The 14,560-nt window shown below is 40.6% G+C and overlaps 1 protein-coding gene across 9 annotated transcripts in view; it reads right to left on the bottom strand.

The window, feature by feature from the left end:
• Window positions 1–14,560, bottom strand: part of BBX (BBX high mobility group box domain containing) — a 125,444-nt gene that overhangs the window by 43,444 nt on the left and 67,440 nt on the right. For all 9 annotated transcript variants that reach the window (XM_032219324.1, XM_032219322.1, XM_032219325.1 and 6 more), the window contains one exon: window positions 4,155–4,325. In XM_032219324.1, the coding sequence (XP_032075215.1) occupies window positions 4,155–4,325 (171 nt within the window). The remainder of the gene's footprint in view (window positions 1–4,154; window positions 4,326–14,560) is intronic.

The following is a 14,560-nucleotide window of genomic DNA, read 5'->3' as shown; positions in this document are numbered from 1 at the left end:
AGTTACAAAGCATAAAGGTATCCTGGCAATTAAAACTTCTGGATGGCTTCCAACAAGCAAAGCAGGCAGGAAGTTGCAAACTCCAGGAGGATTGCAATCTGGAGGGCAGGAAGTGGCTGCTGTCAGGTGCGGGAGGCTTGGTACTATGGCATTAAGTGCAGCAGGGCTAGGGAGGCTACTGACAGATGTCGGATGGTAGGCAAATGGCTGGTGAGGAATGAATGAGGTCATGTCAGGGATTGTTCTTCTTGGTAAAGGAAAATGTGTAGATGCCCAGTGAGACAAGACAGAGTTGCTGCTACTGGGTGGAAGAGACCAGAGCAACTTCTAACCTTAACTGTAGGCTTTCCCCACTGATTTTGCTTGAGTGAGGCCAGTAGGGAAAGTCACAAATGGTAATCACATAACCATAGGATACTGTAACCTAGGAATGTCAAACTCGATTTCATTGAATGCTGCATCAGGGCCTGGATGGGCAGGGCCAGCTTGACATCACTCATGTCAGGGGTAACTGTGGCCAGACACTCTGCCAGAGAAAAGTCTCCCAAGCTCCATTTTAGGCTATGATGGCCTCCGCCAACCCTCTACCAGCAAAAACTGAGCTCGGAAAGGCCGCATTTTCACTGGTAGAGGCACTGTGGGCCAGTCCTTCGCTATTTCCAGAGTTCCCCTACAGGCTGAATGTAAGTACCGCGTGGGCCGGATGTAAATAAGAGCCGAGGTGGCGCAGTGGTTAGAGTGCAGTACTGCAGGCCACTTCAGCTGACTGCTATCTGCAGTTCAGCGGTTCAAATCTCACCGGCTCAAGGTTGACTCAGCCTTCCATCCTTCCGGGGTGGGTGAAATGAGGACCCAGACTGTGGGGGTGATATGCTGACTCTGTAAACCGCTTAGAGAGGGCTGAAAGCCCTATGAAGCTGTATATAAGTCTAACTGCTATTGCTATTGCTATAAATACCCCGCAGGCCGGATCCAACTCCCGGACCTTGTGTTTGACACCCCTGCTGTAACCATTTTAAGTGTGAGCTGATTGTCAAGTGATCACATGCCCATGGAGTTATTGGGACAGATAGAACTTGTGAGGACCACTCAGAAATACAATTCATTCAATGCTGTTGTAACTTTGAATGGGTGGTCATTAACTACTTGTAACCAATGAAGTTCATTTCCTGCTCAGTGCAGGAATTCAAGTTAAAGCGTATCTAATGGAGGATTCAGTGAAACACCTCTCAGTGTTGTAGGGCTATGACTGACAAGAGTTTGTCTTCCAACAGATTGTCAGAATTAAGTTTCCTATCTCTACTGCTTCTTTGAAAAATCTGCAGTTTTGGTTTTGGACAAATCATCCACATTTGCTTTGACTAAGTGGATGATAACTGACACCAACAATATAACTTTTAGTGTTTGTCCATGTCCTTCGACTCTTTACAATATTGTCAATTTCATTACTTGGATTTCTCTGTTTATTGCTTCCAATCTTCTTAAACAAACTTTTTTGTTCAACTACTACACTGTAATCTATGACAGGAATTTCACCAGATGTCTATACGTTAATACATTTTATATGCTTCTCTGTACTAGTTGATGCTCATTTTATTTTCCTTATTCAGAAAATCAGAATATAGACAACCAAGGCCACAAACTTTTATCATTCAATCATCTTGATGTTTCATACTGAGGTGCAATAGGTAATTTACCTACATTAAAGACTCCCACATTCTTCTATAATGTTCTAGTTTATCATGTATAACCTCAGACACACACTCCTATTTCAGAAAGTGAAAAACAATAATAAAAAACTAAAAATACAAAAACCAACAGAAAAAAATGCACAAACATACATTTCAGATACCATGTTTCATCAGCTCTCCAATTCCCTTTAGAAAAGGTCTATTTTTAAATATAACTGGAAGGAAAGTAGAATTTGTGTCAAATACACAATGGCAGGAGGCCATTGCAGAAGGTCAGCCAGAAAATGCCAGAAAAACAAGGTATTTAAGTCTCAGTCCACCAATGCCCCCAAAATGGGGGACAATCAGATGCTTTCCCAGAATAATCAAAGTGGTTTGACTTATACCAATGAAGAGATACTGAAGGTAACCTGGTGCCAAGCTATAAGGGGCTTTCTAGGATACAACCAACATTTTAAAATGCTGTATTTACCCATTGGTACCCATGTATCTCTGGGTGATTGCTTTTTGTACCAAATGAAGCTTTTAGATAGTCTCTAACTCTTGTAGTATTTGATTTGTCCAGCCAGATAGGTGGGTGGGCTTACTCCAGGTTCCATGTCTTAAGCAATGTTTGTCTAACACAAGACAAGGGGTGAAATGATACCGGTTTAGGCCGGTTCGCCCGAACCAGTAGTAAAAAATACTACCGTTTGCCTGAACTGGTAGTAAAAAAATGCTTTAAAAAGGTTTTTAAAAAGTTCCGACCATCAACTGTGCAACAATCAGCTGTGCTGCGCAATCATCAAACTTTTTAAAAACTTTTTTACAGCATTTTTACTACTGATCAGATATGCGACAATCAGCTCTGCCTGATTGTCTGTGAAGTTCCTGCTTGTTGCAGGGGGCATTTTGTGTGAAGTCCAGCTGCTTTTGCATTGTCTATGAGTCGGTTGTGCAGCCACGCCCACCAGTCACATGACCACCAAACCACGCCCACAGAACCAGTAGGGAAAAAAAATTGAATTTCACCACTGCACAAGACATAACTTGCCTGCTGCGGTTTCTGTTTGAACAAGATTCCCCTGAGGTTCAGATGAACCCTGCCTGCCTTTCCGAAGACTATGTTTTATCCCTAAGATTTATGGCTGTTTCTGGTTTTGACTGTTCGAAGTTGTCTGTGGCAAATATATTTTGCTATATTTTAATGTGCTTTTCTTTTGAACTGAATACATCATGCATGTCCAATCGGTAGCTTACCTGAGTTGATTAACTAAAAATAAAATCTACATCATTCTAAATTTGGAAATGTATGGGTGGCTCCCAGTTTCATATAGTGAAGGTGTCATTAGCCAGATCCATCGTTGTTAGCTGTTTTTTTCTTTCATAATTATATTGTAGTTTTTTTCTCTTTGGATTTATTGTACATGGCCATACTTCAAGAGCTGTGGTGGCACAATGGATAGAATGCAGCATTGCAGGCTAATTCTGTCAACTGCCAGCAGTTTGATCCTGACTGGCTCAAGCCTTCTATCCTTCCAAGGTTGATAAAATGAGGACCCAGATTGGGGCAATATGCTGACACTGTAAACCGCTTAGAGAGCAAGTGTAAACATTATGCAGTATATAAGTCTAAGTGTTATTGGTAAGATCATCTCAAAATCAAAATCAGTGCCTAAATTGAACTATTTAAATTAAATTACATTACATTCACTCTGTTTATACATTCTCTTTACCATCAGATATTAATAGTAGTATTTGGGTGAAGATGGCATAACTTCAAGGAAAAGACTTTGAGGGCTTTAGGGTCTGGTGTTTTCATATGTTAATCAAATATAATTTGAGGAATAATATGCTCATCTGTTGTAGTCAGGATCCCACAATATGATTCAGGAAATTTCTTATTAGTTTTCAAAAACAGTATCTGCCTTATAAAAATGCTCTTCAAAACACCATTAAAGATATGGTTCATTGGTCATACAGTCCCTTTGCAGGCTCTGATATGAAAAAAGCCATTTATAAATGAGCTTAATTTCTTAAAAGAGGTCATCCTCAACTTACAACAATTCATTCAGTGACAGTCCAAAGTTATAACAGCAGTGAAAAAGTGACCTATGACCAATTTTCACACTTACAACAGTTGCAACAGCATTCCCATGATCATGTGATCAAAATTCAGATGCTTGGGAACTGGTTCATATTTATGATGGTCATTTGATCAATTTTTGCAACCTTCTGACATGAAATGTCAATGGAGAAGCCAGATTCATTTTACAACAGTTTTACTAACTTAACAACTGCAGTCATTCACTTAACAAGTGTGGCAGGGAATGGGGCATAAGCCACTTAACAACTGTCTCATTTGGCAACATAAATTTTGGGCTCAATTGTGGACATAAGTTGAGGACAACCTGTGTTTTGAGAAGATCCGCATAAACTTAGAGGAGTCATTCTTAATTCTACTTTTCAAAAGGGTAATTTTACCTTTTCAATATCTTCCTCGTCTTCTTCCTCTTCCTCCTCTTCAGAAAAGTCAAGAATTTTCTTTGCAAGTAGTGGATGCCACTGAAGACACTTCCTCTTTGGTCGTTTTCCAGTTCCTTCTCCGTCTGTTGAGTGATCTTTATTCCTATTGCTGCCTTTCATTACTGTGACCTGCCAAGAAAATGAACAAGTATATTTTGTATATTAAAACATGTACTGAAAACAATATTTCAATGTTTGAAAAAATAATTCATTAGTAAGTGTAATTCACTGTAAAGTTTTCAGCCTTTCACGATGCTTCTATACAAAAAGTTAATTTTAGTAGAGTGGAAGACGAAGAAAAATAGCAAAGAAGCCAATGTACAATAGCACTTTTCAAGAATGTTACACAGAAGGTTAAGATCTGTTTCCCTTTATTTCAAGGACAAGGAAAGATAGATTTAAGTTGAATCTTGGAGAAAATCAAACAGTTAGAACAACTAACAAGGGAAATAATCATTTCTATTGTTAATTTCATTTAGAGGCTGCACTTATATTTTATTAAACTATTACTAATGACATTAATACTGTATTTGTGATATAATTTTGTATTGGGAAGACGAAAGATGGTGTAAGTAGATTTGTTTGATTAGTTTTCCATCAGATGACATCTCAATGTAAAGTCAAATTGTGTGGCTCTCATAAACGTTGTTCTTAACAGTCATTTTGGTGGTGTGGTTATAAGCAACTGACTAGAAAGCAGGAAACCTTGAGCTTTAGTTCTGTCTTAGATATGAAGCCAGGGTCTCTACAAAATCTTTGGAACTGAATAATTCAGTCTGTATCTCAGAAAACCACCTTCAAATTTTAGCAGCAGGCCCCATCACGTTTTTAGTATCACAACATGATAGCACTGGCTGCTAAAATTTGAAGGTGATTTTCTGAGATGCAGAAAACTCAGTTCCAAAAATTTTGTAGGGACCCTGGCTTCACATCTAAAGCAGAACTAAAAGTCAAGGTTTCCTGGTTTCTAGTCTGTTGCCTTTAACGACAACATCAAAATGGCTCTTAAAATTACTATTATTTACAATGTACAATTCAATTTGAAGGAAGTATATGTAATGATTGTGGAAGAAACGCACGAAATGTATTTGTAACCAATCGACATGCTTTCTACAAGATGTAACGAAAGATGATTCTTTTTCTGTGTTTTTGTTTAATTAAAACAATAAAACTTTTCAAAAAAAATTACTATTCTTTAAACTGCATGTTCTCAGAATATTTTTTAGTAATATTTGGTATCTTAAACTTATTTACACTAAAATGCAAATACTTCTGATTGTTAATTCCAACTGCTCATTATTTTCTTCACTAAGCCATAATTCATCTCTGTGGAACCAGAAATCTCAGCTACCCATTGTTCTTGTTAAAAGGCATATAGAAAATCATGATGACCCAGGATTAAGAACCTTTAATATTAGCTATAAATATATGATTAACACAAGAATGCCTAAGGAAGTACTCCTGTAGGTGATTTCAATGAAAATACAACCCCTCATTCAGTTTAAAGAAGTTAGTAATTAAATACTACCAGTATTACAGTGGAAATCTACCATTTTCATTAGATCATATTTTACTATAATACACCACACAGAACAGACTATTTCTTGATTCCTTGAAGCAACTGATACTCTGTGCTACCACCTTTAATTTCATGCACTTTATTATTTCTGTAATTTTACTTGAAACTCATTTATATATTTGCATTCAATTACAATGTAACTTAATTATATGTAACACATTCTTGTGTTTTTAAACCATATTTTTAATCATAAAACTGATTGTGTCATATTTCTTAAACATAAGTAGAATATATATGTGATTATAAAAAGGATAGCAAGTTTAGGAAATCTATGATCCTTGAAAAGTAAGGCAACATTAAATTTTTCTATTCAGTTTTTATTATGTTCACAGTGATATATGCTGTATGGTAAATCAAATATTATAACATAATTTTTTTCTCTATCTTAACACCATGTGCATACCAAAATTGCTCTAGAATTACCAGTTAAGTAAATAAATATGTTGTATTAGTCTAATACAGCCCTAAAGTCTAAGTTTTAAAAGATCTGTTTATTCTTGGGTTATAACCACCATTGAAAATTGATAAAAATACAAGTGGTACCTGACATTTGAGAGTCATCTTACCTTGTGATCATGATAATCCTGTGAAGAATTTTTATACTCCTGTATGACAAGCTTCACAGTAATAGTGGAAATTATAAATTATAGTGAAATAAAACTGGTATAGGTCATCCTTGTTCAATGACTACTCGTTCTGCAGCTGTTTGAAGTTACAATGGCACTGAATGAGCAAATAATGATTAGTCTTTAAAGTCATACATACAAGTTGTCCCACACTTCTGCAATCATATAATTGTGATCTGGGCACTTGGCAACTAGCTTGCATATATGATGGTTGAAGTGTTACCTGATTACTTCCCATGAACAAAATCAAAGGGAAAATTTAAATTTACAGTATTTTAAAAAAGGCTATTAAGGCTTAGAATTTGCAATTCCATTCTTGGAATTATGTTTCATACAGCATATTGCTTTTCATTTAACTTTACCTTAAACAGTAATATCCAAAAATTTACAATGAAACTCCTTGATTTTCTTTTTCCATATTCTACTAACCTTGGGCAAAGATATGGATTATAGGTAACTGCTGAATGTTTACATCTTTATGAGATTTGCTAATGATAAATCCAAATCACTGCTAATGACCTTTTTCTTAAAAAGGGGGGTGGAATAATACTTTTTGGAAGAGGTCTATCAAAAAAACCTATTGTATATTTCACTTTAAATTTAAGTGTTCTAATGGTTACTATACTGTGACTTGATATTTACTATGCCAGCAGTTTAAATTAGTTTGTTCATTTCCATAAACTAGTCCCATCCATCTCTGTTCAGTTAATTAAGCAGTTGGTAAGAAACCTAATTATATGAAGGAGTACTAAAATATTTTTTAGAAGAGGTTTGTGAAATTGCAAATAATTTTGCACAAAAAGGCATTGTTACCATTTTACAATCCATTAAAACTGGAATTATTCTGTTTCCTGCATCTTTAACTGGATTAAAAAATCTTCTCAGAGTATAAATAATCACTCAGCATGATACTAAGTGCTCTATTGTATAGTACTTGAAAATCTTTCAGAATAAAATAGTGTCTAAAACCAAGCAGAACCAGCATTTTAAATAGTCCTTCCAAATTGTAATGAAAACTTTACAATAGATTATCCTCTCTGTCTTATGAACAATTGTTTACAAAAATTTTCATGTTTTTCAGATGTTTATCATCTCATTAACAATTAGAAATATAATTTATTAAATAGGTACAACATGCAGATTACATTTCCTGAGATACATTTTATTATTGTCATATTATTGTACTGCCTTTCTAAATCACCTATTCAGAGTGTTTTTATATACAGTTTCATAAAAATAAAATAAAACAATGGTAAAAAAGACACGTATTCTGGATATAATATAAAATATTCTTGTTTGCACTATCAATTGATAAAAGAATTCCACCATGTACAACTTTCAAATATAAAAAGGTGAAATGATGCTTTATTATTAGAAACCTGAATTTATTGTTTCAGTGATTAACAAAGTGATATTTTGATTTCCTTTTATTGATTATAAGTTCATCATAAACGTATGATGAACTTATAATCAATAAAAAATAAAATTTGCAAGGTATGGAAGAATGAAGTGCACTGGCTGAACTAAATCTCAAATTATATTATCCCACTGAATGTCTAACTTGGATTACAGACAGGATCATACCAACACATAACTGAGTTATTTCTACTGATGAAGTAGGGCTCACAGAAAGCTTGCGTAAATATTTTTTATTGGATAAAAACAGTAGTATACAGTATATGAGGAATCAATAATTATATTGATGCATGGGAATAAATGCAGAAAAATAGTAAGTCCAGACTTACGCTCTTGTTTCAGTATTAAATATTTATTTTAAATAAATATTTATTTATTTAGTGGCGATTTGGGCGGCTAAATGTTCGCATTTTTCCGCTCTCATGGTGTCCTCAGAATCACGCCCGGCCGCCCTGTTTAGGATAACCCGCTCCCTCCTGAAAGGGAGGGATGCGGGCGAACCCTTGCAGGGAAGAGCCGAGGAATTTGTTCAGTTTCTGTCGGACAAAGTCGCTCAGATTCGGATGGACCTGGACTCCACTTGGACAGTACCTGCTGAGATGCTGAGAGTGGGCCTTGATTGGATTTCCTGGATCGAGTTCCAGCTCACTACTCCTGAGGAAGTGGACAAGGCCATGGGAGCTGTAAGTACCTCCACCTGTTTACTGGACCCGTGTCCCTCCTGGCTGGTTTCGACCAGCAGGGAGGTCACACGAGGCTGGCTCCAGAGGATTGTTAATACCTCTCTTCAGGAGGAATCTTTCCCGCTGCCCCTAAAGGACGCAGTGGTGAGACCCCTCCTTAAGAAGCCTTCTCTGGACCCAGCTATTCTTAACAACTATCGTCCAGTGTCCAACCTCCCCTTTGTTGGGAAGGTTGTCGAGAAGGTGGTGGCCGACGGACCTTGGATGAAGCTGATTATCTAGATCCCTTTCAGTCAGGTTTCAGGCCTGGTTACTCCATGGAAACTGCTTTGGTCGCGCTGACCGATGATCTCTGGCGGGCCAGGGATAGAGGACATTCCTCTATCCTGGTGCTTCTTGACCTCTCAGCAGCCTTCAATACCATCGACCATGGTATCTTTCTGCGATGACTGGGGGAGATGGGAGCGGGAGGCACCGTGTTACGGTGGTTCTCCTCTTACCTCTCAGTTAGGTCGCAGTCGATGTTGGTTGGTGGACAGAGGTCGACCCCTAGGCCCCTAAAATACAGGGTGCCACAGGGCTCGGTCCTGTCCCCCGTCCTATTTAACATCTACATGAAGCTGCTGGGTGAGATCATTCGTTGGCACGGGATCAAATATCATCAATATGTGGGCGATACCCAGTTGTATCTGTCCGCCCCGTGCCAACTCAGCAAAGCGGTAGAAGTGATGTGCCAGTGCCTGGAGGCTGTTAGGGTCTAGATGGGAGTAAACAAGCTGGCACTCAATCCCGACAAGACCGAGTGGCTGTTGATGTTGTCACCCAAGAATGGACCAGATATTCCATCTCTTAGCCAGGGGGGGCGAAACCCTTCACCCCTCAGAGAGGGTCCGCAACTTGGGTGTCCTCCTGGATCCTCAGCTGACATTAGAATACCATCTGTTGGCTGTGACCAGGGGGGCTTTTGCCCAGGTTCGCCTGGTGTACCAGTTGCGGCCCTACCTGGACCGGGAGGCACTTCAAATGGTCACTCATGCTCTCGTCACCTCTAGGCTTGATTACTGTAATGCACTTTACTTGGGGCTGCCCCTGAAGAGTGTTCAGAGACAATTGGTCCAGAATGCAGCCACGCGAGCGATATCGGGTGTACCTAGGTACACCCATGTTACACCTATCCTCCGCGAGCTGCACTGGCTTCCCATCAGTCTCCGACTGCGCTTCAAGGTGCTGGTCGTTACCTTTAAAGCCCTACATGGCTTAGGACCTAGATACCTACGGGACCGCCTCCTGCCACATACCTCCCAACGAGCTATAAAATCCCACAGATTGGGCCTCCTTCGGGTACCATCGACCGGGCTATACCGGTTGGCGACTACTCGCGGGAGGTCTTTCTCTGTAGCTGCTCCGGCCCTGTGGAATGATCTCCCCGCAGAGATCCGGACCCTTCCCACTCTCTCGGCTTTCCGTAAGGCCACTAAAACCTGGCTGTTCCGGCAGGCCTGGGGCTGTTGACCCCAAAATATGGTCCAGCCCCACTTGGAATGGAGTGCATGGTGTGTTTTTAAGTCTATCTTTTCTTTTTTTCTATGCCTTTTGATTTATTTGTATTGTGAGCTGCCCGGAGTCCTACGGGATTGGGCGGCATACTAGTGTTATTAAACTTTGAAATTTTCCTGAAGGTAAATTGACTCCACCAAAAAAAAAAAATAGTGGAGAAATTGTGAGATTTAATCCTTAATAAAACCAAAATGAAATATTTGGAGAAGCTCTTGTTGGAATGGTTGGAAATGTATCATTGGTTAAATTATCTTCAAAGTAGTAGTAGTACAGTTCAAAAGAAAGTACATGAACAGGTTGAACACTTTAGAAAGTTAAATAAATTCCAAAATCTTGCAATATAAAATTCAGCACATTTGTTGGGGATTATTTATAAGAAATGTGATTCAAAAAACATATCAATACTGCATGTTTAAAATAATGCAGAATTTAAACAGGACTGATGTACATAATAGGAATATCACCAGAAGATAAGTATTAAATTAACTGCTAATATTACACTGAAGGAAAAGAAACTATTACAAAATTTTTGCTAATTCATGTTTAAAAATATCCTGGAAATGTCTGATTGAATCATTATTTTTTTTCACATTTGATCAGAATCATAAAGCTTAAGATAAATAGATCATAAACAAATCTGAAGTATTGACTTTCTACTTTTCTACAATAGCGGTCAAAGCTGTAAGAATATGCATCAATGTCAAAGTATAAACAAGATTGCAACAGAATAAAATTTTATTACAAACTATTTATGGGCTATAATTCTGCAAATGAACTTGTAGTACCTCTAATGTTTTGATTTCTCTCAATGTTTTTCAAATATTAGAATTTTACCTGATTCATTATAATGATAGATTTTCTTACATTATACAAAAACTTATATTGTTTATTCTGATGAATTACTTCGACATTGGTTGCCCCTACTAATTACTTAAGTTTATTATTTTTATATGTATTACTAATTTAATATAATCTACTAGGGCACATCTTGTCCAATTTTACATAGCTTAATTTCATTTAATTTCCTTCTTGTATCTTTTCTTCTTTTTCTTAGCATTTTGAAATATCTGTTGTAATAAAAAATATACAGTGTGTGAGAGCAGGGTTATTTTTAATTATATACAGACAATTTATTCATCATTTGCATATGTTTTCATTCTTAGATATTTTTATTAACTGTCTTTATACACATACTAGATGATTTTTTTAAAGATATAGATTTTTATTAATTATTTCCTTATGACAATTTTATTTGTACCGTATCCTCTGTGAATAAGAGGGGCAGTTTCTAAATTTGATAAATAAATAAAGGCATACCATGTTCATATAAATTAGTTGATAGATAAACTTAAGGAACCTCTCACCCCACTGGGACTGGCCCACTCCATCCATGCCTGAAGAGGAGACATGCTGCGGGCACATGTCAGTCAAGAAATTCTAGCTGGTGGTGTCCAGGACCAGAGCCTGCCCTGCCATGGCTCCTGTCCTTTGAATATCTTAACCCCAAAGGTGATATTGGCTCCCACCCTTCTAATCTTCCATAAGGGCCTAAAGCCCAGCTCTCCCAAATGGCTTGGGACTTCTTGTGATGGGGGAACATCACGCCGAAGGCAGTTGATGAATTAAGAGGCAATCCCACTTCTCCCTTATAATTCTATTTTTGATTGTAATTTCCATTTTTGTTGTTTTAGAAATATTTATATTTTATTATTTTAATGCTTTTATTGTTATACTATACCCAAAGTTGCTTCAAAACAAGATGAGTGGCAAATAAATTTAATAAACAAAAAAAGTCATTTACTGCAGTTTCCATGTAATGAAGTCTTTAATTGAGAAATAATAATTCATACATTCTGCTAAATAAAAACTACATTTTAGGTTAGCATATTATATGCGAAGGATAATTTAGAAACAGAAGCTAATCTTTTAGGGCACCTCATGAGACTGCCTAACTAGAGTTATAAGCTGAGTTATAAATTATAAGTGTTAGGTTAAGGTTAGGTTAAGTTTATTTATAGGCCGCCCTTTTCCCTGAGGGGACTCAGGGCGGCTTACAACTTATATAGGAAGGGGAAACATACAAAGACATATAGGACAATACATAATTAAAAGAGTAAAGCAACATTCATTCAACATTCGGGCGGGGATGGAATATAATCTTTAACCCCAGGCCTGACGGGATAGCCAGGTCTTGAGGGCTGTGCGGAAGGTCTGGAGGGTGGTGAGGGTACGAATCTCCACGGGGGAGATCGTTCCAAAGGGTCGGAGCAGCCACCGAGAAGGCTCTCCTCCGGGTGGTTGCCAGTCGACACTGACTGGCAGATGGAACTCGGAGGAGGCCCAATCTATGCGATCTAATGGGTCGTGAGGAGGTGATTGGCAGGAGGCAGTCTCTCAAGTACCTAGATCCACTACCATGAAGGGCTTTGTAGGTGGTAAGTAGCACCTTGAAGCGCACCCGGAGATCAACAGGTAGCCAGCGCAGCTCGCGGAGGATAGGTGATATGTGGGCGAACCGAGGTGCACCCACGATCACTCATGCGGCCGCATTCTGGACTAGCTGAAGTCGCCGGATGCTCTTCAAGGGCAGCACCATGTAGAGCACATTGCAGTATTCCAGCCTAGAGGTCACAAGGGCCCGAGTGACTGTTGTGAGAGCCTCCCGGTTCAGGTAGGGTCGCAACTGGTGCACCAGGCGAACCTGGGCAAATGCCCCCCTGGTCACAGCCGACAGGTGGTAATCAAAAGTCAGCTGTGGATCCAGAAGGACTCCCAAGTTGCGAACCCTGTCTGAGGGGTGTAATATTTGACCCCCCAGCCTGAGTGATGGAACACTGGCCAAATTATTGGGAGGAAAACACAACAGCCACTCGGTCTTTTCCGGGTTGAGTACAAGCTTGTTAGCCCTCATCCAGTCTCTAACGGCTTCCAGACCCCGGTTCATCACGTCCACCGCTTCATTGAGTTGGCATGGGGCGGACAGATACAACTGCGTATCGTCCGCATATTGGTGATATCTTATCCCATGCCTCCGAATGATCTCGCCCAGCGGTTTCATGTAGATGTTAAATAGTAGGGGGGACAGGACCGACCCCTGCGGCACCCCATGTTAGGGGCCTAGGGGTCTATCTCTGCCCCCCAACCAACACCGACTGCGACCTGTCTGAGAGGTAGGAGGAGAACCACTGCAAAACAGTGCCACCCACTCCCACCTCCCGCAGTCGTCGCAGAAGGATACCATGGTCGATGGTATCAAAAGCCGCTGAGAGGTCAAGGAGAACTAAGATGGAGGCGTGGCCTCCATCCCTGGCTCTCCAGAGATCATCGGTCAATGCGACCAAAGCGGTTTCTGTGCTGTAACCAGGTCTGAAGCCGGACTGGAATGGGTCTAGGTAGCTGGTTTCCTCCAAGGACCGCTGAAGCTGGGAGGCCACCACCTTCTCAACAACCTTCCCAACAAAGGGGAGGTTGGAGACTGGACGGTAGTTGTTAAGGACGGCTGGATCCAGAGATGGTTTCTTCAGGAGGGGTCTCACCACCGCCGCTTTAAGTGCGGCGGGGAAGTGCCCCTCCCGAAGAGAGGCGGTAATAACCGCCTGGATCCAGCCCCGTGCCACCTCTCCGCTGTTGGCAACCAGCCAGGAGGGGCACGGGTCCAGTACACAAGTGGAGGCACTCACAGTTCTCATGGCCTTGTCCACGTCCCCTGGGGCAACATCCTGAAACTCAACCCAGCGATGGTCTACCGAATTATCCACCTGTGCCTCGGCTGGATCTGCAGAAGTGGAGTCCAAATCCGACCGAAACCGAGCAACTTTGTCTGCTAAGAACTGGACATAGTCTTCAGCCCTACCCTGCAAGGGGTCCCCCGTATCCCTCCCATTTAGGAGGGACCGGGTTATCCTAAACAGGGCGGCTGGACGGGACTCAGCGGACGCAACCAAGGTGGCAATATAAGATCTTTTTGCTGCCCTAAGTGCCCTGATGTATTCCTTGGTGCAGGTTGTTAGGAGTGCTCGGTTTGAATCGGACTTATCGGACCTCCATAGGTGCTCTAGGCGTCTCCTCCGGCGCTTCCTCTCCCGGAGCTCCTCGGTGAACCAAGGAGGCCTCCAGGATCCGCCACCTCAGAGTGGCCGTAGTGGCGCAATCCGGTCAAGGGACTTCGATGCTGCCGAGTGCCAGGCAGCAACCAGAGTCTCCACCGGACTGTGGGCGAGAGTATCAGGAATAACCCCAAGTTCCGTCTGGAACCTCACAGGGTCCATCAGTCGCCTGGGGCGGAACCACCTGGTCGGTTCCTCCTCCCTACAGTGGGGATTTGGTCTCCGGAAGTCAAGCCTCAGTAGGCAGTGGTCTGACCACGACAGGGGTATGATCTCGTTACCCCTCAGACCAAGATCACAAGTCCACTGCTCCGAGAGAAATACGAGGTCGAGCATGTGACCCGCAGAGTGGGTTGGGCCCCGAATTACTTGGGTCAAGCCCATGGCTGTCATGGAA

Source organism: Thamnophis elegans, chromosome 6 (genome assembly GCF_009769535.1).
Source record: "Thamnophis elegans isolate rThaEle1 chromosome 6, rThaEle1.pri, whole genome shotgun sequence".
Lineage (NCBI taxonomy): Eukaryota > Metazoa > Chordata > Lepidosauria > Squamata > Colubridae > Thamnophis > Thamnophis elegans.
Note: the sequence above shows the minus strand (reverse complement) of the source record. Positions and strands in the feature narration are given on the sequence as shown.